This window comes from Nansenia antarctica (assembly GCF_963989245.1).
Source record: "Nansenia antarctica genome assembly, chromosome: 5".
Lineage (NCBI taxonomy): Eukaryota > Metazoa > Chordata > Actinopteri > Argentiniformes > Microstomatidae > Nansenia > Nansenia antarctica.
The window spans coordinates 15299230-15323928 of NC_137690.1; the positions used below are offsets into that span (position 1 = coordinate 15299230).

A 24699-nucleotide genomic window follows, 5' to 3' on the forward strand; every position below is an offset into this window, starting at 1 on the left:
ACCTAGACTTGAGCCATAGAGTGAGATATCATATACGTGATAAAGATCAAAGAGACATGGTTTGTGATTACTGTGGGTTTGTATAGTGATGCATTCCTGATAATCTGATTGCAGCAATTAACGTTTTCTGACAGGTTATGATTGCTGTTTGGGGGAGCCAACCTCTCTATTAGCAAGCTACAGTAGGCCTATTGATATGTATGTTGCATTTATTGTATGTATTTTTGTTTACTTTGAATTATTATTGCTTTTAAAGGTGCAATCTGGGATTGGTACATACATTTTGAGATGTATTATTTATAACCATTGATTCTTGAAGAATATAACTTATAAAGGCCACATGATGTTAGTTCAATTATCTTACCCCATCAAAACCCAAAATATAGAATTGTTTTACTCCATTGTTGGTAAACAATGTAATTGTAAACAAACAATGTTTAGCTTGAAAACATGGTTATTTGATCTCATTGATGGTCAGTCCTAGCATCCAAAGCTGCTTCTATAGTAGATTAGTGGTAGTTATATTTCTCTAAAAAAATTACCAAAAAAGTGGCAGGGAGACAGCTTTATTGTCGTTTGAATCACAGATTGGCCCTTTAATCAGATTCATGTGTTAATGTCGGTTAATAGCTGTGAAAATCATTCACTTGGTAGTAGGCCTATAGTATGGAATGTATTGTAGTGTAACATACTGTATCAGCCATACTTCACAGTCTGTAGAAAGTGCATCCTTTGCCAAGGCAGCAGACTCCTGGGTCTGTTTCAATCACATTACTTTTTTTTTATCAGTCCCAGAGACATTACCCAAAATGACCTCCTGAAGTTTTCCCCTAACAAATGTGCAACAGACTGTAAAATGTCTGATGTTGGAAAATAATCAGGACCCTTTTGTTAGTTAGGTGGGAGAGAAAAATAGTTTTGCAGAGGGGGAGGGGCTGCACTGTGTAGCAGTGTCTAAATGTAGGCTATGAGTTGTGCTCTAGTTACGTTGTTGTTGTCTTTTGGGGTTCTTTCTTTTGCAGAGAGTGGATGACAACCAAACAATTATAGACTATTTGAGTCTAGCATTTTGGTCAGGTGACTAGTAGTCAGATGGTTATAATTATAATCAACTGTTGCCTACAGAATTGTCACAATGAGGTCATTAAGAATTGACAAGTTATGTTTTCACTTTGGCCTCAAATGTAAACCTTACAGGTAGGTGTAATACCATACAGAAAACTCTGCCCTAGTCATCTTTAGACAGTCTCTCGCAGTCCTAACTTTCACATGTTGTCCTGACCAAGTATAAGCTTTTCTCACATCATAGTCACCTGTCCTTAGGTAGACCCTATGGAGTAGGAACCTCCTGCCAGCCTTCCCCTTCCCCTTCTGGCCAGGAGGTGTCACTGTTCACCCTAACATGGTGAACTTTGTTCCAGAGCGGTTTTACTACAGTGGAGGCATGCTGCTCTTTCAACCTCAAATTGAGCTCCTGAAACGGGGAAGGGCATGGATTGAAGTTTGTCAGGTAAGATCGACCGCGCCTAGAGAAGGTAACTCTGTGATTGTCCAAGTATGAACGCTGTTTTGGCAAATCACATCAGGTGTGTTGAAGTTGAGATGAATGAGTTCGCAATGTTTATGATGATACATTGTACATTCAGAAAGTTACTACTGTTGACTGTCTCGAGCGTCGGCTGTTAAGGTTCAATGCGGCGCGTGTGCGTCTGGAGCGCTTGTAATGCTTGTTTGTCGCTGAATCTTCTGCAATCAATGTCGAGGTTGTATTGTGTTTTGGGTTATGTCGCGTTAGTGCAAATTGACGTGTTGGTGTCATTGGTCAATACACTTTGGAAGGCAGGTTACTGGTTACCACAATATTAGACTCAAATGTGTGAGTGGTTCATAATGCTGATATCGATGTTTCATACTGCCTGATGTGTGGTCCCTGTTGTTAGAGGGAAAATACACTACCACCTGTTTCATAAAGGTCCATACCTTTTGGTAGATAGTTGCACCCAAGGAGACTAGTCACACAGTGGGGTGCAAAAATGTGGGCACCCCTAGTCAAAATACCTTAATATCTAAGTGAAAAGAAGCAAACATAACCTCTAAAGGGTACAAAGTTAAACATGACACATTTCATCACATTTTAAAGCAAGATTTTTACATTTCTTTTTTACTTTTTACAGTTTCAAAATAATAAAACAAGGAAAAAGGCCTTCTGCAAAAGTTTGGGAACCCTGCCAGCTAGAACATTGAAACTCCTCCTTGGGCAACTATAACAGCTTGCAAAAGCTTCCTGTAGTCTGTGAGTCTGCAAACGCTTCCTGTAGTCGGTGAGTCTTTCAATTCTCGTTTTGGGAATATTTCCCCATTCTTCCTGGCAGAACACCTCTAGCTCAGAAATATTCTTCGGCCTTCTTGCATGCACGGCATGTTTGAGATCTCTCCACAGATTTTCAATATTATTCAAGTCTGGGGACTGTGATGGCCATTCCAAAACCTTCATCCATCTTTCCTGGAGGTACTTCATGGTTGATTTTGAGGTATGCTTCGGGTCATTGTCTTCCTGGAATACCCAACTTCTCTTCAACTTCAATTTCTGGACTGACCTTCGAACATTAGCCTCTAGAATGTATTGAATCCATTCTTCCTTCCACCTGCACAATATGCCCCAGCTGCTACACAGCCCCAAAGCATAGTGGATCCACATCCATGCTTAACAGTTAGCAAAGTGTTCTTCTCTACAAATGCTTCATCCAAACATTCTTTCTGGCAACACTGCCATGTAGGTCTTTGTTGTTTAAGGTACGCTGTATTGTTGTCCTGTGAAAAACTAGACCAGTGTCTGCTACTCTTTTTTGCAGCGATGCGTGGGTTCTTCTGAGCATTTCTCACCAGATCTCGGGCCATTCTATCTGACATTTACTTGGTCTTCCAGATCTTGCCTTGACTTCAATTGTTCCATTTATTTTCCATTTTCTGATGATGCTTCTGACAGTGGAAATGGGTAAACGTTGCAAGATTTTTTTTGTAGCCTTCTCCTTGATGGTGGAAGTGAACTATCCTGATACTGACATCCTTGGACAACTGTTTAGAGGAACCCGTGGTTTTTAACAACAGCCACCGCAGTCGGATACTTTAGAAGACATGGAGCTACTTCAGAATATATAGTTCAGCCTTGGAATTATATTCACCTGACTCATTGAAGCCTAACGAGTAAATCACCTTGGTCTGGGCCTTAGTAATTGTTATTAGATGGTTCCCTGATGATGGGCGGTGGCCAAGATTGGTAGTGGTATCCAAAGTAATTAATTAGAGAATAGAGATTACGGTACAGTGACTCTTATATTATAGCTTCCTGCTGACACAGGGATCAGCTGTACATTGCAAATCATTATTCTCCTGTCAAACTTGTTGTTGACTAGCTCAATATAGATCTCACGAAACTTCAGGTCTCTTAATTTACTGCGGTGGACAGCCCCTGGCCTCTCTATCCAGTGGTCTAATTCTGGCTCGGCGCCACATATCAATGACAGGAGTTAGTCAGACCTACAGTATCTGAAAACACATCATATCAGTAATAATAATCCAAAAGCCTTCCCAAACTTTTGCACAGTGCCCTTTTCCCTTTTTATCATTTAAAAACTATGAAACATTTTAAGAAAAAGAAACCTTGCTTTAAAATGTGCAGAAAGGTGTCATGTTTAACTTTCAGAGTTCAGGGTTGCTTTCAATCACTTGGAGATTAATTGTAACAGACATTTAAACCAGGGGTGCCCACATTTTTGCACCCCATTGTAAATGTATTCATCTGTAATCATGTGTGTGCACCGTCCTGTCTTCTTTCTATTCCCCCAGAGTGACAGTCCTGTAGCAATGGAGGATTTCTGGGGCCTGGCCTTGGCGGGGCTGAAGGTGTGGCTATACCTCATTCTGGGCCTCATCATGGTGCCCGCCATGTTTGGTTTCTCTCTGGGCATCTCTGAGACCTACATGACAATCCTCATCAAAACCCTGGAGGTAGGCGTGTGTGTGTGTGTGTGTGTGTGTGTGTGTGTGTGTGTGTGTGTGTGTGTGTGTGTCGGGGGGGGGGGGGGGGGGGTCAGAGGTGGATGTGTCTCTCTTCCATCCTAATGTGTCTCTCTTCCATCCTAATGTGTCTCTCTTCCATCCTACAGTGGGCCACTCTGGAGAGGAGCAACAGAGAGGAGCAGGGACTCAAAACGAGCACATCTAATGGTGAGTACAAGGACGTCACATGTTTCTGAGAGGGATTGATGGGTTATGGAGGGACAGAGAAATTGATGGAGGATGGGTAGTGTGGTTGGATAGTTGTTTAGTTGGCTGATGGTTGGATGGATGAATGGAGTGATTGATTCATTTGTTGGTCTCTAAGGTTGGGATGGGGAAAACAATTCTCTCTCAATCTGACAATTGCTAACTAGAGATGGAGACATGCATGTCAAATTTCAAACTCTGGGCTTGTCTTAGTCATATCCTTTCTTGTGGAATGTCTGGTTGTGTTGACATGCTTGATTTTGGGATGGTTACGGTGAGCCAGATGTTTTAAACAAGTCTGAACAGGTCATGCAAACAGTGACATATTTGAACAGTCTTCTTGTATAATGACATGAAGTGTCTAATAGGGCTGGGTATCGCCACTGATTTCCCAAAACGATTCGATTCCGATTCACAGCTCCCGATTCGATTCGATTCGATTCCGATTCGATCTAGTTACAATATACATTTTTTGCTTGAATATGAAAGAGATTCTCTGAACTAATGCTATAAATGGTTCAAGGAACCCTATAACATGTAGCATTGTTAAACATATCAATGAATTGACTCCAAAGCAGTTACATGAATGTACTTTTTATTTACATATGACTTTGCTTTTGTCCAGCTCATCTCTATCGTCACATTTTTAAAATCCAAAATGCACCCAGACATCTGACTTTAAGCCTGGTGGTGACTTGAGTGTCCCTGCCATCGCCATGTTTTTAGATTTTAGTGTTGAGACCTCACGTTGCGTGAGATATGATAAATTCTTGTAGCGCGAGATCTGGCCACGAGATCTCGTTGCGGGTTGAAGCTGCAAGCAAAAAAAAAAAAAAGAAAAAAAAAAAAAAAGAAAGATCGATCTCGGGATTTATGAATCGATAATCGCTCATTTAATGAAGATCGATTCAGAATCGGGAAATCGATTTTTTTAACCCAGCCCTAGTGTCTAATATAGATATATTCACTAAATCTATTAATTGGAATAGAACATTTAGAGTAGAACTGGAGGATCCAATAGCATATTTGACTCATTGTCAGTGTACAAAGAATGTAGACATGTATGAATGAATGAATGAATGAATGAATGAATGAATCTTCTTCTTTTCGTGTCCACAAGAGAGTCAGTTACCAGGCTTGGCTAGATGTGGTTCAACCACAGCTGAACACATTGCTGTCCCTTCTCATTGAACTCTGCCAAGTCCGTTGATGTGCAGGGCTGTTCCAGCAGGGGGCATATCAGGAGGTGCTGCATGGTCTGTGGTTCAGTGCCACAGTCACACACAACGTCCCCGTCATTTAGGTATCCCCATTTGGCGAGAGTGGCTTTTGTAAGTCCAACACCAGATCTTATCCTGTTTAGGCATTTCCACACTGCGTAGTTGGTGTCTGCTCCAGGGGGCAGTGCCTCGCTCGCCTTTAGCTCCATTGTTGTTGCTGGTGGGAGTTTGTCCAGCCTTTCTTCCCACCGAGTGACTCTTTCACTGCTTGTGCTCGGTGTTCCGAGGGGCGGGACGCTCTTCAGGAAACTTTTCCTTGATTTAAGGCGGCTTTTGGCTGGCACATGGCCAAAGAGAGGATGTCTTTGGTCAGTAGACTGTTGTTGGCGCTCTTTTTTGCTTGCTGCATTTCGTCGTATCTCTGGTGGGGCTATGCCTGCCAGGATGTACAGACGGTCTGTTGGTGTTGGTTTCAGACAGCCTGTGATAAGGCGGCAGCTAGCATTGAGGGCGGGATCCAGCTTCTTGGCATGGGCAGCTCGCTCCCATACTGGGCAGGCATACTCGGCAACTGAGTAGCAGAGAGCTAGTGCGGTTGACTTCAGGGTCTGTGGGTTAGCACCCCAGGTTGTGCCAGTGAGCTTGCGGATGATGTTGTTCCTCGCACTCACTTTACACTTGGTCTTCTCAGTGTGGGTCTTAAAAGAGAGGCATCTGTCCAGGGTTACCCCTGGGTGCTCACAGTGTTCAAGGGAGGTTCCTGACCAGCTGACCTTCAGTTGGCGCTTGGCTTCACGGTTTCTCAGGTGGAAGGCACACGCCTGTGTCTTAGATGGGTTTGCACGTAGGTGGTTCTCTTCATAGTACAGTGTTAGCTCTGCCAGAGCGTTGGAGAGTCTGTCTTCCACAACTGTGAAATCAGTGGCTTGTGCACCTATGCCAAGATCGTCTGCATAGATGAAGCGGCGGGTGTCTGCGCTTTTTGGTTGGTCGTTGGTGTAGATATTAAAGAGAAGTGGTGCAAGCACACTTCCTTGTGGAAGGCCATTCTTGAGTTTTCGCCACCTGCTTTTCTTTCCTCCTAGCTCAACGAAGAAGTGCCTATTTTCAATCATGCTTTCAATCAGTTCTGTCAGACGGGTGTCTCTTGTGGTCTCCAGGATCTTGCTGAGGAGACGTCTGTGATTGACTCGGTAGCTGAGAGGTCGACTAACACCACACCAGTTACCATCCCTTCCTCATATCCGTCTTCGATGTACTGGGTGAGGTTGAGTACTTGGCTAGTTGTTGACTTGCCAGGGCGGAAACCTGCTTGTTCAGGGATGAGGTGTTCGTCAACAAAGGTACAGATTCTGTTGAGGATCAGACGTTCAAAGAGCTTGTAGGTGTGACTTAAAAGTGAGATTGGTCTGAAGTTCTTAGGAGCGGATCTTTCCCCGGTTTCAACAGTGCTATAATGTGGGCTTTCTTCCAGATGTTAGGGAGCTTGTGTGTTGTTAAGCACTCATTGTAGAGCTGTAGAAGCCACATCTTTGCCTTGTGACCGAAGTGCTTGATCTGTTCGGTTGCGATGTTATCCAGTCCAATTGCCTTTCCTGGTTTGAGGATAGAGATTCCACCTTCTAGCTCTCCCATAGTAAGCTGTCTTGTAAAAGCAGGGTCCGCGATGTATTTCTTGCGGTTCAGCTTGGTCTTTTTCCCTCTCTTTCTACTCTTTCCATTTTCAAGCAATTGGTTGGCAACTTGGTTTGCAGTGACTTTTGGGTGCTGAGGAGCTGCTTTAGGATCACCCCGTAGCTTGTGAATAAGTGTCCATGCTTTCTTGCTGTTTTTTGACATGTCTGTGGACTCAATAAGAGCATTCCAGGTCTTGCTTCGCTCTTGGGCAATGCTTTCCATCACCTTCTCGCCTTGGGCAGTTGTTTCATCTGAGAAGGGCTCTGCTTCAAACATGCTGACGTAGTTGTCATAGAGTCCTGCACAGTCCTTTGAAAGTCCAGGTATATATTCAATGAATGAATGAATGAATGAATGGTCTTTATTGTCATTGATATGACACCTTATGTAACACCGAAAGCTGCTCTGGTGCAGACTACAGTACCTTTTGAGATTAAACATTTTGTTTGAAACATTATGTTTTTCTCTATTGCAGTCAAGTCAGTGTCTCATCTCTCTCAAGGACATGGTTGTTCCACATTTAGATGCTCAGTTAGATTTAGCTTTCCTTATTGTTTGGAAGAAAACAATACAAGTATGTCTGCATTTGTTGTAAGGGTGGTTGTTTGGAGAGCATAACGTGCTAACATGAGAGTTTTGGTAAGCTACCAATGGATGATATATCTGGATGATCAGACATCTGCCGTGGTCACAGTCAGTCAGACACCCAGATTAACCACACAGACCGCATTAGGAAGTCAGGTTCACTGTGCTGGGCACGCAGTTGAGACCTCTTTGGAAGCAGTCTCTCTCTAGAGTAGGTACCAGTCAGTGATATTGTAATCTCAGTTTGTCTGAGTGGGTTTATGATGGGCAGACGGGGTGTGGTGGCTGCTTACTGACGACATCAGTTGTTATAAATCAGTAACAGGGCTATTTACAGGGCTTCAAACCTGCAGTGTGGTTACTCAGTAGCAAATCAAAATACCCTTTTTGATTGATTGACCAGATAACTACAGTACACTGAAGTGCCAGGTAGACTCATGTTGTTTTGAACAAATATACTGTATGTACCTTGACATGGCAGGTTTCATGATCCAGTCTTTCACTCGGCCCACTCCTGGACTTCAACCTGTCTGTTATCAGATACAGCCTACTAACTATGCTGATTTGATAAGCACTGTGTCCAGACCTGCTGAAGAGAAGGATGGAGACACACAGGGAGTTTCATTTTATCAGTCAGCACTGTTCTAAAATCAGTTTGACTCTCACGCTATTAAATGTTTCCAGATAGTAAAATGCAAAGCCACTGTCATTTCTGTTGTTTTGGATGTCTGTTGGGAAATATGTATTGGTTTGCCTTTTCCAAAATCTGGTAGGGTTATGTACTGTCACCAATAATGTGCAACCCTTATGGTATTAGGCTAGAGCCTGCTGCCTACTGTACCCCACTGTTTGTTTGTATGGGTAATCTCCGGACTGTAATTTACAGCCCAGAATAGATGTTAGTCAGTTAGGAGTTTCGTAACCTGGGATAGTGGTGTGAAAGCTCTTTATACCCTGAAGTGTGTTGCAATTATTATAAACTTCCACTACAGCTCCTGATAAGCCCACAGTGGTTTTGTCACGTTGACCTTTTGACTTTCTATACAAATTTGAAATTGATGGACTTTGGTTTCTTTGTCCTTGACACTGGTTATTATCTATCTACAATATCTGCGATACAAGATAAGACTGGATCGTCTTTCTCATCAACAGGAGTTGACTTTGCAATGTCACACAGATCTGAATGTGTTATTGATTAGTGATATCCAATCTCTTCTGCTTTTCAGCTCTCTCTTCCTCTCTGCCCCAAGAATAAAACATACACCTTTAACAATGGCATGGATAATAGCCTGAAAAGTAATATAAGAAACATCAATATTGCTAAAGAGACAGGAAACACTTGCAAAAAATATATGTAGGAGTATTTAGTTGAGTAGACATTGTATTGATTTCGATACTGGGGACATGATGAGGGTATGTCTATTCCTCCAGATCTGTGAGTGTGTGAGAGAGATCTATAATCTTACTCTGTCTGTCTGTCTGTGTCTGATTTCCCAGGTCTCATCCAGAGGGATGATGGCTCTATGGAGGAGGAGCTGGGGGAGCTTAGGCGCAGTCGCCCCAAACGGCCAGATGGGGGCGACTTCACACTCAGCGACTCCTTCTACTTTTACAGACGAGGCATCGAGAGCATCGTGGAGGACGAGGTGAGAGAGAGTTTTTTCTGACAATATTGATCCCAGTATTGGCTCCCAGTATTGACACATCCTAAAGAAACTTCTGTTTAATCCTTTGTGGTATGACCCCAGGTGACCCAAAGGTTTACATCAGAGGAGCTTGTGTCATGGAACCTGCTGACTCGCACAAACAACAACTTCGAATTCATCAGCCCGAGACTGACCCTGGTCTGGGGTCTGGGGGTCTTCATACGCTACTGCATCCTTGCCCCTCTCAGGTAGTACTGCACGGCTGAACAGTCAGTACCGTGGACCCTATAACAAGGCTTTTCAGCTCTCTGACCTTCCCTGCACCAACCATAAAACATACAGCTTTAAAAATGCCATAGAAAATTGCCAGAAAAGTCAGCGTAGAAACACCAATATTGGGGAAGACACTCGAAGCACACAGGGAAAATATGAGTATGTAGTTACATAGACAATGTATTTATCGATACAAGGGACATGACTGGTATTACAATGTGTCACATTGTTCCTGAGGGTGTGTGTTTTTATTCCAGGATCACCTTGATAAGTATAGGTCTGACCTGGCTAGTGATAGGAACCTCTGCTGTGGGAATGCTCCCAAACTGGAGGTAATTGTATGATGATTTAAGATTCATTGAAAGTATGAAATAATCTTCTGTTGTTTATTTACTCAGGCCTCCCTGTTCTAACGTGTGCGTGTTTCAAGTTTATTGTTACGTCACATTACACAAGTAATGAGTAAAATTCTTAGGCTTCGGTTGCTGACATTGCAGCACAAGACATAAGACAATAGGCATAATTTTTTAAATGACATAAGTGACAAAAAATAATAAGACAGGATATACGTAGTTAGCAGTATCTTTGCATACTGATTTAATATTAATTAAATATTTAATATTTGCAGACATTAAGGCAATATGCATAATACAAGATAAAAGTGACAATAGGTAAGACAGGATACACTAGTGGTGCAACTAGTAATAATAGATAGTTCAGTAGTACAGTGGCTGTGCTTAAGGTTTTCGTAGTCTGTATACATGGGGTGCGGCTTGGGGATGATAGTCAATTGTCTACAGTGGGCTTGTTCGTGAGCCTGATCGCCTGGGTGTGTGCATGTGTGTTCTCAGGTTGAAGAACTGGCTGAGTGAGTGGGTCCATGTTATGTGCTACAGGATCTGCGCTAGAGGCCTCTCTGCCACCATCTGCTACCACAACAAGTGAGTGACCAAACCTATACACCACAATGCACCGACTGTTTCCCCTTAATGATTAACTATGATTTGGGGATGCCATGACCTGTTCTCCATGTGGGAGAATGTGTATTTAACTTTGAACCTTTGGGTGATGTTATCAGAGTTTTGTACATGCATCTAGCTTCAGTAAGGATACAGTACTTATAGTACTACTTAGGGAACATAGAAGTACCATGCATATCCTCACTTAATGTGTATGTGTGTGTTCACTGTGTTGTGATTCTCAGAGAAAACAGACCCAAAAAAGGAGGAATCTGTGTTGCCAATCACACCTCCCCCATCGACATTGTCATTCTCTGCAACGACGGATGTTATGCCATGGTATGTGATTCAGTGGATGTCAATTGCAGATAATATGCTGATATCGGTCTTCATATATAGGTGGGCCAGATCTAAGGTGGTTTGTCTTGATGTGTTGTGTAGGTGGGTCAAACACATGGTGGTCTGATGGGTGTGATGCAGAGGGCCATGGTCAGATCCTGTCCTCACATCTGGTTTGAGAGAGCGGAGATGAAAGATCGACACCTAGTGACCAAAAGGTGAGCCTACTAATAGTCATTGCCTAATCTTGTTCCACACTAATGCCCAATATGCTCCTAAGGTCTGCTGGACCAATACGTCAAACTTGGCCTTCATTTACCCAATACTAAGATGACGCATAGCCATTTACTTTACCTCTCATCAGTCATGTACTACTCAGTAGGTTCACTGCCATGAAGGCCAGGTTTAAGTAGTTGTAGCTGTGTATATTATATCAAATGTGGGTTTAACATTTTCCTATAACTACTCAGACAAGTATGCCAGTGGAAAATCTCTAGTGACACTTCCCTCATCATTGGTACTCAGTTATCTCATCATCATGTTTCCTGATCCAGACACTCATGCCACGTTGAATTATGATCCCAGATCTGAAGATAGGCCTATAAGCCCAGGCATTCATGCAAAGTGATTAATTTGTTTTCTGTCAATGCCAGCTGTAAGGCGTTGTTTTATTATAATGTTCTCATGACATTTCACAGGTTGAGGGATCACGTGAACGACAAGACAAAGCTTCCTATACTCATCTTCCCAGAGGGTAAGTGTTATGGTGCGGTGGGATAAGGTTGCCTTAGAGATCCTAGATCTCTGCCTAAAGGGCAACTTCTACCTGGAGCTGCTACAATACCGTGGCTGTCATTGTCTGGTGCTAGAGAATGTGCTTTTGCTTATGGCTCATCCGCAGTGCATATTTCTTGCTTCCCCAGGGACCTGCATCAACAACACATCTGTCATGATGTTTAAAAAGGGAAGTTTTGAAATCGGAGGAACCATATACCCAGTGGCCATTAAGGTAAGGTACTATTATCTCAAAGCTTGTTTAGTGTATTTTACACCTTCCTTTTGTCTCATGCGAGTACACACACACACACACACACACACACACACACACACACACACACACACACACACACACACACACACACACACACACACGCACACGCACGCGCACAAACACAATTCAGTATCTGTCTCTCCTGCAGTATGACCCTCAGTTTGGGGATGCATTCTGGAACAGTGCCAAGTTCAACATGGTCAGCTACCTGCTGAGGATGATTACTAGCTGGGCCATAGTCTGCAACGTCTGGTACCTGCCTGCTATGCACCAACAGGTACACACACACACACACAGTATTCTAAAACAAGGGCCGATAGTTATTTTCCTTGTTAGGTCACTTGGTTAAGATAGAAGAGTTTGAATTAGAAGAGTTTGAATTGTACTGCACGGCGTATCACAGCTACAGTTTGACCTGTGTGTCTGATTGTATCAGGAAGGAGAGGATGCTGTTCAGTTTGCCAACAGAGTGAAGTCTGTCATCGCTCACCAAGGAGGGCTGTTGGACCTCTGCTGGTAAGATTGTAACCTCATCATGTTCATCTACAAAGAGATCTAACTGATAATCCTCATGGTATCACAGTTTCCTGTTCTCCTAAAGAACTGTACATATTTGCTGTATCTCCATATTTGCTTAGTCGTATAATTTGTAGCAACTAACATATTTATGGTGTATGTGCTTCTGCAGGGACGGGGGTCTGAAGAGGGCCAAAGTGAAGGAGACGTATAAGGAGCAACAGCAGAAGCAGTACAGTAGCATGGTGGTGGGGGATGACAGCAGCAACAGTGACTGAGACCCCCAAACATAAGGATACCAACCCTGGCCTTGTCCTGTCTGTGTGGAAGTATACACTGGAGCTGGACTTCACGGCCTGAATACTGTCTCACTGACTAGACTACTACTGCATGGACAGATTAGCCAGTGCTGTGATACCTACAGTGAGTCTTGCAAACTGTAGAGAATCATATCTGACAGGACTGACATCACAAAAGAAAGGACCCTCCTTGGACTAGTTCAATTGAACTGTAAGGAGACCGGTCCGATAGAATCACTATGCACTGAAAAAGCTCATTCTTTTTGTGCAAAACTACTATTCTAATGTTGAATAAACGTCAATGAAATCCTGTTTAGACTTGGAATCAAATGGGTAACATTGGCCAAATACTTGGTCAGCCTTTCATTACAAACAAAACTCTGAATGTCAGATTGATATTATACAATGAATGCCTGCAATTATTTGTTTATTCAATAGCTGGAATGGAAAGCAGGGATGTTTACACTACAGAGCTGATCAATCATGGGCTGCTAATTGTTTGAAAGTAAACTTCAGTACACAACTCAGTGATGTTTTCATTAACAAAGTAAGCCCCTAGAACTAGGTGACAGTATGGACAATCATTTAAAATACTGTTACATTATCCAATACTGTACATCAAATATAAATGGAACACCAAAAAGCATGCTATTGATAATACTGTAATTAATTAATCGAGTAATTTAGAGTGAAACTGTTCAAAAGACATAAATGTGGATAGCAGCCACTAATGAAAGAAGAACTCACTCTTCCTCAGTGATTTAAGCCTGGTACACACATAAAGATAATCTGGCTGATTTTGGCCCCTATGTGTATACCAGGCTTTAATCACACTTTCAATGTAAAATCTCAATTGAAGATGCTTTTTAGTCTAGGATTAGGCTTAAATCTGTGAAACCGGCCCTAAAAGTGTTAGGCACTTAACCTGGAGGTAATACGTTATGGTATTTGGCATTAATGACAGATGTACAGTACGAGCAGTCCATATGAGATTTCTATTTCTAAAGAAGAGTACATGTTTTAGATTTTTTCAAGCTGTCTTTGCTTGGTGGTTTGTCTGAGGTATCGTCATCACTCCTTCCATTCTTCTGCTGTATGTTGGTCACATCTAAAACAGATTGAAATGTGATTAGCCTAATTCTACTCATTTAATATTTCTAATCAGCAGTGTGATGATTGACATTTATTTCTAAACAATTGTTTTTTGAATGTACCTTGTGAGAAGGTATCCACAGTCTCACCATCTGGACCAACATGTTGGTGATTGGTATCCTGTTTGAATCAAATAGACATTATAAATCCACATGAAGGCAGATGAACATTGAATATCACATCTTTATTTTTCTATGTTCCATATACTATGCTCAATATATGTCTCAAGAGGAACACAAACTTAAACATCTATTAATGGGTTTTAAAAAGTAATCTGTTCCAGTATCATGTAACATCAACATAAAAATTAGAATGATTAACCCTTTTAGTCTAAAATGGATGACACTCACCCCTGCAGTGTTGCCATGGTGCCCTTTCTTCGCCAACTGGTGGGTGTCTAGATACCTGTTGATATAGTACCAGATCAAGGGTGTGGCTGCTGAATACAGTATCTCTTGCTAATTAGATATATCAACCTACTGTGGATGAAAGGGTGAGCATGGCCAGGTGAAATATTTATGATCTTGATTAGAGCTTGACACCCCTATCTCCACATGAAATACAGGCTACTATTGGTTGGACTGGAAGAGTCAACACTGAAGCAGCTTTTATTGGCAAGCACTTAAAGGTGATGGATGATAAAAGGAATGATGATATACCAAAATCCTCCTTTCCTAAGACCGTTCAAAATGCCACTCTCTATGGGTCTAGATCTACTGCACTGTAGTGAGATTAATGATGTATGATTTGTCAATAAATACATTTTTGCACCAGAATTGTGTTTCCTTCTGACAAAGGTCGATCAAGTGATACTGACTTAACCCCTTCATTGACTAATTAGTTTGAGAAAGTACATATTGCTCCAATACTAGGCCTAATTGTCTTAAACAAGCATTGCAATGTTGACTGGCTATTTTAGCAGATAGAAAATGGATTGCTATGGATTTCTTCTGCCCTTGTATCATTAAACAACAGTGTCTTTTTGTTACAGTGTTAGCTAATAAAAAATGTTTTACAACACATACACAGAATGCACCCACCTTTTCAGATAGGAATCACAGTTCCTGCTGGCAAGTTTCCCTTCCCTCTTCACCCCATCTGGTGTCCATGTTATGGATGAGTCTATCCCCACATCCACCCTACCCGTAGCTCCAGAGGATATAGGCATCTCTGCTGCTACATCTAGGCCAACATTAAAGAACTGGTAGCCTATACAATCAAGGCTGTCCTGTCCTGCATCTTGTTTAACCAGGAGAATGTGGCTGACTGGCCGTGGCGTTTACAAGAGGGTTTGTTGTTGTATCCATGGCAACATGGGCCCAAATGAATGGAACTACACACAGCCCACACTGCAGTATGCTAATGACCATTTCTCTTTAATCAAACTATAGAACTGCCCAGGGTAACAGGTTGATGGAGTAATAAGGATGGGAGAGTAGATTAGGTAAGCTTCAGCCAGGGGAGCATGGGTCCCTCTTGGAGTCTGGTTCCTCTCAAGGTTTCTTCCTCTCTGGGAGTTTGTACTAGCCACACTGAGGCAACATGTTTTGTTTTTTTAACCTCAGGGGAGTCTTTCCTTGGTTTGCCTGTTTGGGGTCTATGATTCTGTCTCTGTCCGTTTATATGTCACAACGTTTTTCTCCGACACCACTGGGACGACTTTGATTAACCGGGTGTGGGTGTGGGTGTGGGTGTGGGTGTGGGTGTGGGAAGCGCAACAGTTCGGGCCGTGAGCTCAGACACGTGAGGTGGTGCGCAGTGTCTCCCACCCTCAGTGCAAGAGCGGAGGGATCGAGCCAGCGTAGGCCTATCTATCAAGTAATAATAGTCAAACAATACATGTAGCTAGATAAATACTATAGCCTAAATATAAATGGCTATTTCTCCCATTATAGCGATTTTTTACTTAACAAATTGTAACTCAGATTGCTCAACAGTTCAATGAACTGGTCACAAATACAAATACACAAATTACACTAGCGAGTGTCTGTTATGCAGTATAATTTAATACCAAAACATGGCCTATATGAATACGGAAATAAGAGTGTAAGGTTTATTAGCCAGTCGCATTTGTAACCAAACATTTTGTATTAAGCAAAAATGTCTTAGCCAATTGGTGAAATTAGTGTTTTAAGTCAAGGCGTCCTATCAATAGACATTTACATTTAAATGTTTGGCATTTAGCCTTTATCCAAAGCGACTTACAACAAATACATTTGACTAAGTAAGTCAATCATCTAGGGACCAAGTAATTTGATTGGACAACAGGCATTCCATGAGTGCTGATCAGATTTCCAGAGCGTGTTTACGAACGCACCCCTTGTTGTTCAGCGAGTGTCCTCGCGAGGGAGCAGGAACTGTGCAGCACACAAGCTCAATAGCAGCTCGCTGGCTGAGGTAAAACTGTCGGTGACTTTAGTTTAGATATATATAGTTTATTATTATATTGTCTCATGTCAGTGGTGTCAATATTTACCTGAACACATAACAGCTTGTGAAGGAGCATTTAAAGCTCAGTAAGGCAACAATTTCAAAGGTTTATTGACAAGTGCCATTCTCCTCAGCTGGGTAAGTTCATGCAGCTAGCCTAGCCAGCAACTTTTCAGTTTGTGGCTAACCACCAAGTTTAACTAACTAACTAGCTATTGCCTTTCGCTTCTAGATTATCTGTGGGACAATAAAGGCAGTTATTATGGCGAAAGTGACACGGAAATTCACGGTGACCCACCGCAGACGGCGGCCGTATCCCCCAGACGCCGTGAAGTATCACCGCAGACGCCGGCCGTATCCCGTCAGGACCATCACGACCCGCAGTCAGTGTCGTCAGGTTCGGGCCAGCGACTGTTTCTTTGAGCGGCTGGCCCCCGAGGTCATTGACATGATCCTGGACAGACTCTCTGGTGGGTTCTGTTTGCTTTGGACATTTTTCAGGATGGGTGAATTATTATTATTTAGATGAGACATATCTATGAGGCTGAACTATTCTGATTGAAGCCGTTACCAGGGGCAGGGTACTAAATGGTCTTACATATGTATAGCTCCAATGACGTGCATCTGAATTACTAAAACACAAAAGCCAATTCTCTAAACCAAATGACCAGTTCTCTAAACACATTTAATAAAACTAGCTCCCATTTGCCAAAACCATAAACACATTTCACATGAAGACACAATTCACAAAACACAATCCTCCTTTTCTCATAAATCTAAACACATTTTGTCTTGCTAAAACACAAGTTGCAAAAAACTCTGCTCAAATTCTCAAATTAAAGCTCATGTGATGCAAAATGCTTGCCACAGTCAGCACAATTTGAACACAATGAACACACCTAGCTTCATTCATTAAACATAACGACTCAAAATGTAAGACACTTGTTGCAAATGATTGTGGTGTGTGTGTGTGTGTGTGTGTGTGTGTGTGTGTGTGTGTGTGTGTGTGTGTGGTATAGTTCCATAAATAAATAAATAAACATCACACCCTGAACATTGTTTTCAGTGAGTATTGTTGTGTGTAATGGATCCTCTGTAGTGTTTGCATTGAGTTGTGATACAGTACAGTAGTGTACATGTTACGGTACATGTGGGAATACGGTACATGTGGGAAAACTAGGGTTAGGATTAGGGGTATGGTTAGGGTTAGGGTTAGACATGCCAGCATGTACCAAGTCACCCTAGCACCTAACCCTAACCCTAGTTTTCTATGTACCGTAACATACCGTACATGCTGTATTTTCTGTAGATTTACATACTGTTCATATGAAACACACAAACCTATGAATGCCCAATACTCTACAGTGATATATTCTGATAACAGATACTGTAAGGTTTCTAAAAATGTGCTTTGGCAGTTGTGGGGAAAAAAGAACATTCTCACACACTGAACATTGTGTTTTCAGTTGTTTTGTTGTAGTCTGTAATGATGCTTATAGTGTTTACATTTTTGCAGGCTTTGAGCAGCTGTTTTGGTGTGAAAGTTTGAGTTTTGAAGAGAGAAGGTGTGGTTTTGATTATGTAGCTTTAGAAAAGTGTGTTGTGTTTAGAGTTTTGTGAAATGTGTTTTAGCAATTGAGAAAAACTGTAATGAGATGTTTCTCCCTGCCTCGTTGTTTGTTGTGGTAAAGTGTTGCAGATCAGTGTGTTGAGCATGGTGTCCAAGGCCATCAGTCGCTACATCATGGGCTATGTCTCCACTCAGACCTGGAGGAAGAGGATCATCGTACAGGGGTGTCATCACTCCACCGAGGTGTCCTCACTAGAACACTACACATCGCTGGGTGAGAGGCTCCTCAACAGCTTTATTTGATTAATTTACCTTTATTTTACTTAGTTGGTTGGCCAAGAACACACATGTTTATAATAAACTAATATTCAGAGCCACATTATTTCTGCTGTAATTCTTTATCAGGTAGATAGACCAAAGTATTATTTCTATCTCCTTTCATAGGGGGTCCGATGAGGAAAGCAAGTGGTCCTGGTTGGCAAATATAGTCACTATGTTACATTCTTGTGGTTTTTGCTCATCGTTTCAGGTTTATTTTTCAAGAGATGTACCCTCTTGCTGCCAACAAAGGATAGGCTGACGTTCATATATAGCAAGTTTTCACAGGTAAGACAGAGAGGTGAGGGAGGACAGATGAGGCAATGTTTAGCTGTGTGTGCTCTACAAACATTCTCACATTTCTAAACAAACCAAACAGTTGACAACATTGAATAGATTGTTATTTTCTAGTTAACCTTACTTAGACTAACACAGTTGTTACCTCCCACTCAGGTTCCTTGCTTCATGATGGAAGAGTGCATTAAATCAGTGCAATGCCAAGGCTTCTCCAGCTATGGAGCGTTTCTACAGGTGAGAGCCTAGTTACAAAGAACATCAGACAATTTAATATCAAAGGCTGAATCCTGTATTGAGATGGTTAATGTTTGACTGACAGACATTGATAGCCGGCTGGGATGAGCTGGAGTGGCCCAGAGTTTTCAACTTCCTGTGCGACTTCACAAATCTACCCCAGAAAATCATGTCAGTGGTCACAGGAAGGCCAGGTGAGTGTCTGTCCCTATAAGAGAGAGAGAGAGAGAGAGAGAGAGAGAGAGAGAGAGAGAGAGAGAGAGAGAGAGAGAGAGAGAGAGAGAGAGAGAGAGAGAGAGAAACAAACAAAAAGGCTAATTGAAAGAGTGTGAGAGACGTGAGTGATCCGTATGTCTTTTTTCTCCCTCAGGTTCATGTCAGCTGTTGGAGCAACAGATCCGTCTGTTCTGCAGACAGGTTCTGTTGGACCCCTGGAAGAACAGCAAGGACACTCTGTTCTGGCTGACCCGCATCCTGAAACCCTGGCCCATTGTCAGCCAAGCCCGGCTGCTGTTCATCCTCTACGGACCACTGCTACCAGACGGTGAGAGGGACAACATGGGCCTTCTCGGTTTCTACCTTAAAAAAACTGGTTGCACTTTTGTACAGTATATAAATCACTTGTTAGTAATTACATGGTGAAATTCTAATGTTAATAATAACAAATGAAATGCTTGTTTTTTGGTTGGCCAGAGTTGCAAGGCAAAGTGTATGTGTAGTGTAAGGGAATGTTCTTTCCAGGTTCGCTAGGCTGGCAGGAGCAGCTGCGTGCTGGGGTGGCCCAGTCCGACCTGGCCAAGGCTCTCATCCTGCTACACAGCGACCTGGAAGCCAAAGATTGGACCACCGACACCATAATGGCCATCCTGGAGGAGCTCATAGGTAACTGCAGTAGCCCAGAGGACTTGGCAACTTCGAATGATTATATTTTACACACCCAGGAATGGTAGACAAACCTTTTACACTCTTTTGTCTGTATACTGTATATACTGTATGTCTGGTCAGTCCACACGTACAGTATGTACCATTACCATAGGATTATAGATTTCACTAAGCAAATGGTGAGTGCACCATCATGTGCGATGATGACTGATGTATAGATGATTCACTTACCTTAAGCCTGGTACACATATAAGGATTTTCTGATTATCTGAGAGAGACCCCACACATGAAGATAAAAAATCATGGATTGAACAGTCTTGATCGTATTGTGTGTGGTGTGCTCCAATATACAACCACATGCATAAAGATCTGTCCTCCGACAGTCTGGAGTCTCGCGTGAACAGGGTAGTAGTACCCTGACTGACCTGTAGAGGCAGCCATGTGCTACAGGGAAAATAAAGTGCAGAAGAACGAAAAGAAGAAGACGCGTCAGTCAGCTGGCTTCTTGAGTGGCTACATTCCATTCCACGTCACAATCGGACTTGGGAGTTGTCAGTTTTGACCACAGACAAGAAGACTTTTGATCGTAAATATTGAACACGTCTAATATTTATGATCGTCGGCCCCGACCATTTTCCGAGCAGATTGTCGGGAGAAATTGACTCTTAACACACCTCACACCACAGGATAATCTTGTAGGATAATCTTTAGAGCCATCCGATAATCGGGCGTTTGCTGTCCTTGGTCGGAAGGGGGGAAATTGGGCCAAAATCGGCCAGATTATCTTTATGTGTGTACCGGGCTGCGATAAATGTACTGCGCTTGTAAGTCGCTTTGGATAAAGGCGTCTGCTAAATGTCAAAAATGTTAATGTAAAGTGTGAATGCTGTGTGTATGAATGACAGTTGTTTTGTTTTGTGCTGGTTCTGTTGGCCTCCAGTCCTTCCCCAGGCATGGCACATGGAGAATGTGGCTCGTCTGTTGTTCATGTGTGGGAACAGCGTGTGCTACAGCGTGCTGGCCAGCAAGGCCCTCAATGGACGCCTGTTTGAGAGCTCACGACTCATTGTGTACCTCGTACTGGTCAGTCACTGCTGCTAAATAACTTTATTATCTGCTCTAGGGTTCCGGTATCTTTTAACCTAAGAGACACATTTCCCCCATTTTGTGCCCACTTAACGGAAGGTACTGCCTGAACCGGCCTGAGCTACTGACATTTCTGGTTACCCCTCTCAGGTGTGTGAGAAGGACGGGTACTCCATGAACTGGTCCGTCAAGATGGTGCAGCAGGTGTGTGAGGTGTTCTCCTCCTCTGCTGACAAGTGGTCCTTCATCCAGGCCGTGGAAAACATGTTCTCAGACGTTACCCTGGAGATGTACGAGATTATGGTGGCTGGTGAGTTGTTATAGGCACTTAGACTATCGTATCAGATCAGGGTCCAGATTCCTTCAAGCTTTGTAGCACTAAAATAATCTTAAAGTTAAGGGCATATTATTTGGGAACACATTAATAGAAAAACTGTTAAAATAAGTAGACATATGCGGATTTCTAACTGTCAACGATCTTGTCACAGATAACCATCAAGAAGACTTTGAGATCTTCCAGAGCCAGATCTGCAGCCTCCTCAACGCCAGTGCTCACTTCCACACTGTGATTCTCGACATGTTCCTCACAAAAGAGTGAGATCGAGGAGAGGAGTAGTGTATATATAGCTTACAGCTCCTGTCAGAAGAGACTTTGATTTGGGAAAACGAGTCTGTGTTTTGACCGCGCCTGTTCATTTAATGTAAAATACTTTATCTACCTCTCCGTACGTACGGGGGTAGAATGGGGAAAAAAAGACACATTTGTTTTGCTTTGTGTAATATTAAACTTCTGTGTATTTCTCTATTACCTGTGTACTTTATGAAGGTTCAACAAATACAAATAATAAAGGCCATTTTAAGGTATAAATAATTGGGGCAAAGGGGACATGGGACCTTGAATGGGTCCTAAACATTGTTACCAAATTTAAAGTTTGTACAATTTTGGCAAATGTACAGTTTTTACAAAAAATTAGGCAAAACATACTATAAAGGTACAATCTAAAGTGATTGCCCCATGAAGTGGCAGTCTTGTTGTGTACACTATGTACAACCATTTCATATTCTAAACAGGTCAGAAGAACAAATTGTGATTTTTAGTCTTGCTAAATTGTATGTAGTTAGATGATGTGACATTCTAATATTTATCTAATAAATATGTATTCAAATTAAACACATGCATTGTGGTCTTGATGTCCTTTAATGTATTTGTATCTATGACTTCAACCACCAGACCGACCCATGGTAGGTACAGTACAAGAATGGATCCATGTAAACAGAGACCTAAGCATCGTTAGCATCAAGAAGACGTTAGCATTGAGCAACTTTCAGGTCGGGTGGCACCAACAAGGATTCACAAATCAAGTTGTATCCATTAATCCTATTGTACCCAACTTTAAACCTAGTTTAAGACTGACCAGGATTAATTTAAACATTCATTTAATCTCTGATTAGTCTATAATAACTTAAATTAGGATTTAATTTTAAACTGACACTTGAGGTGGTTTAAGTTATCAAAATAGCACAAACATATTCTGCACTCACTAAGTCTATTGGGGAATGCAAGAAAGCAATCACTCCAACACTTTCTTTGGTAAACAGCAGAGCAGCGGTGCACCAGTCATAGCAGGAAAAAGTTATCTATGCTCCGGCCTGGAGCCATTGGCAGTCGTCATGCTAGAAGAAGGAAGATTTGAGAGGGTGGATTTGAGAGGGTGGAGAGAAGGTTCGGGTGGTTTACTGTGTCAAAGGCAGCAGAGTTAGTATGATAGTAGCCTAATGGCGCCCAAATAAAAACAAAATCTCTTTGGTCACAGATTGATTGACTTGAACACAAAACTCTGTTTTGTAGCACTATTTCTACAGTATGTGTTTGACCTGTTATTACAGCCTATAAGGAAAAAAAACAAGACTGTACTATCGCACTTTGAACAACACTTTTATTCAACTCACTGACACAATCCAAATGGTAAAAGTCAATTTGTGTACATCTCTATTGTCTCACACAGACTGAAAAGAAGCATTCATCTATGGCAGAGAGTCAGGGCTTTGGGGTTGGGGGTTGGGGTCAGGGTCAGAGGTGAACAGAGCTGAGGGTCCTTAGGATTCCTCCTTCTCGTCTCCATGCGTGATGATGTAGCACAATGACTTGTAGTCAATGTTTCCGGCTACATCAATAGGAGCCACAGAGAACGCCTGGTCAACCTGTAGATTTGCACAGGAAAGAAGACAGACAACGCACAGGAATGAGATAAAGACAATAGTAGGGATTTTTTTGGGAGGGGGGGCGGGGATTGATATTACATTTCTCTCTCTATTATTATATTTTTGAGAAATCTCTGTTGATCTGTTCTTTTCCTAATAAAAAAGTCTGGTTGAGAACGAGTAAGACAGACACCAACCTCTTCTGCTGTGAATTTGTCAGCTTGATTCATCAGTAATCGTTTAAATCTTTAAAAAAGAAAAGAAAAAAAGAAGCAGAACAATGTAATAGATTACAGTGTTCATTTTGGCATGCTTAATAGTCTTCGTCTTTAGACGAAGATGCACACCAGTTCTTGACACACCCAGTCACCTCCATCCTTCTTAGTTCCAGTCCAGTTCCAGTTGACAAACTGAAAACATTCCAATGCAGTTTCAGTCCACAAAAACTAAATGACAGATATTTTAGTCTAGCCCTACTCAGACAAACTACTAAAATGTTTTTGTAGACCAAAACCACAGTAAAATGCCTTCAATCTTCTGCAACCAAAACTAGACCAGAACCAATAACCCAGAAATGACTAAATGTGACCAACATCAATGTGCATCTTCATCCAAAGACCAAAACTAAACGACTAAAAATCCAGCCAAAATTAACACTGATAGATTATCATCCAACATGATACTGTACATGCCATTGCATTGTAATTTGGCAATTTGGGGATACATTTATTGACAGAAGAAGAGAAACCAACTCACTCGTCCTTGTTGACAAAGCCTGTCCCGTTTGGGTCAAAGAGTTTGAATGCAGCCAGGATAGTGTCCTCTGGGTCCGTGCCTGTAAGGAGTTGATGAATAATGATTTGTGGAAAGGCAAGAGGTGGTTATAATCAACCTTTTAATCAGAGATAGTATGTATCTTTCTTAAGGTGCACCGGAGAGCTGGAGCGCAAGAGGAAGGGGGCTCTCACCGTTGAGTTTCTCCCCAAACAGAGTAAGGAACACAGTGAAGTTGATAGGACCTTTCCCCTCATTCAACATCTCATCCAGTTCCTCATCTTTTACGTTCAGCTTCCCTGGGACACACACACACACGCACACACACACACACACACACACACACACACACACACACACACACAGGCATGCACACAAATAATTAACACAATGTCTGCACAATCTTTTCAAGGCATTTGATAAAACTGTTCACAATCAGAGTACACATTAGTAAAGCCCTATACCCAGCTGCCCGTAGGTTTCCCTCAGGTCCTGTTTCTTGATGACACCATCTCTATCTTGGTCGATACAGCCAAAAGCCTGGAGACAGATAAAGCAGAGATGTACAATTAGGGTTGTGTAATAGACAATGATACAAATTATCTTTTAGATATTAGACCTGCCTCCTTGAACTCCTGTATCTGCGACTGCTCGAACATGGAGAAGACATTGGAGCAGCTCTTCTGAGCCCCCCTCTGTCTCTTATTAGAAGCTTTCTTACTGGCCTGGACACCACAGAAGAGAGAGAGAGAGAGAGAGAGAGAGAGAGAGAGAGAGAGAGAGAGAGAGAGAGAGAGAGAGAGAGAGAGAGAGAGAGAGAGAGAGAGAGAGAGAGAGAGAGAGAGAGAGAGAGAGAGAGAGAGAGAGAGAGAGAGAGAGAGAGAGAGAGAGAGAGAGAGAGAGAGAGAGAGAGAGAGAGAGAG

At 42.2% G+C, this 24699-nt stretch overlaps 3 protein-coding genes across 3 annotated transcripts; 2 read left to right on the top strand and 1 right to left on the bottom strand.

Annotated features, from left to right (window-relative positions):
• The first annotated feature begins 1455 nt into the window (after positions 1 to 1455).
• On the top strand, positions 1456 to 13334 carry agpat9l (1-acylglycerol-3-phosphate O-acyltransferase 9, like). The gene is made up of 14 exons (XM_080530553.1): positions 1456 to 1510; positions 3847 to 4008; positions 4167 to 4227; positions 9246 to 9394; positions 9497 to 9642; positions 9925 to 9999; positions 10519 to 10608; positions 10872 to 10965; positions 11068 to 11183; positions 11664 to 11719; positions 11889 to 11974; positions 12165 to 12293; positions 12453 to 12532; positions 12705 to 13334. The coding sequence occupies exons 2-14, from the start codon at positions 3865 to 3867 to the stop codon at positions 12808 to 12810; spliced, it is 1332 nt and encodes a 443-aa protein (XP_080386679.1). The 5' UTR covers positions 1456 to 1510; positions 3847 to 3864; the 3' UTR covers positions 12811 to 13334.
• A 3341-nt stretch (positions 13335 to 16675) lies between these two features.
• On the top strand, positions 16676 to 21398 carry LOC308157777 (F-box only protein 47-like; the record flags this gene model as incomplete). Its single annotated transcript, XM_080531384.1, has 10 exons — positions 16676 to 16883; positions 18105 to 18257; positions 18513 to 18589; positions 18755 to 18832; positions 18918 to 19026; positions 19203 to 19376; positions 19574 to 19714; positions 20655 to 20797; positions 20951 to 21110; positions 21289 to 21398. The coding sequence occupies 10 exons, from the start codon at positions 16676 to 16678 to the stop codon at positions 21396 to 21398; spliced, it is 1353 nt and encodes a 450-aa protein (XP_080387510.1).
• Positions 21399 to 22897: 1499 nt separating this feature from the next.
• LOC308157110 (myosin regulatory light chain 2, atrial isoform-like) lies at positions 22898 to 24498 on the bottom strand (the record flags this gene model as incomplete). The annotated part of the gene is made up of 6 exons (XM_080530595.1): positions 24400 to 24498; positions 24241 to 24316; positions 23971 to 24075; positions 23759 to 23837; positions 23200 to 23248; positions 22898 to 23002 (listed from the first exon to the last, which is right to left on the bottom strand). The coding sequence occupies exons 1-6, from the start codon at positions 24433 to 24435 to the stop codon at positions 22898 to 22900; spliced, it is 450 nt and encodes a 149-aa protein (XP_080386721.1). The 5' UTR covers positions 24436 to 24498.
• Between the last annotated feature and the right edge of the window lie 201 nt (positions 24499 to 24699).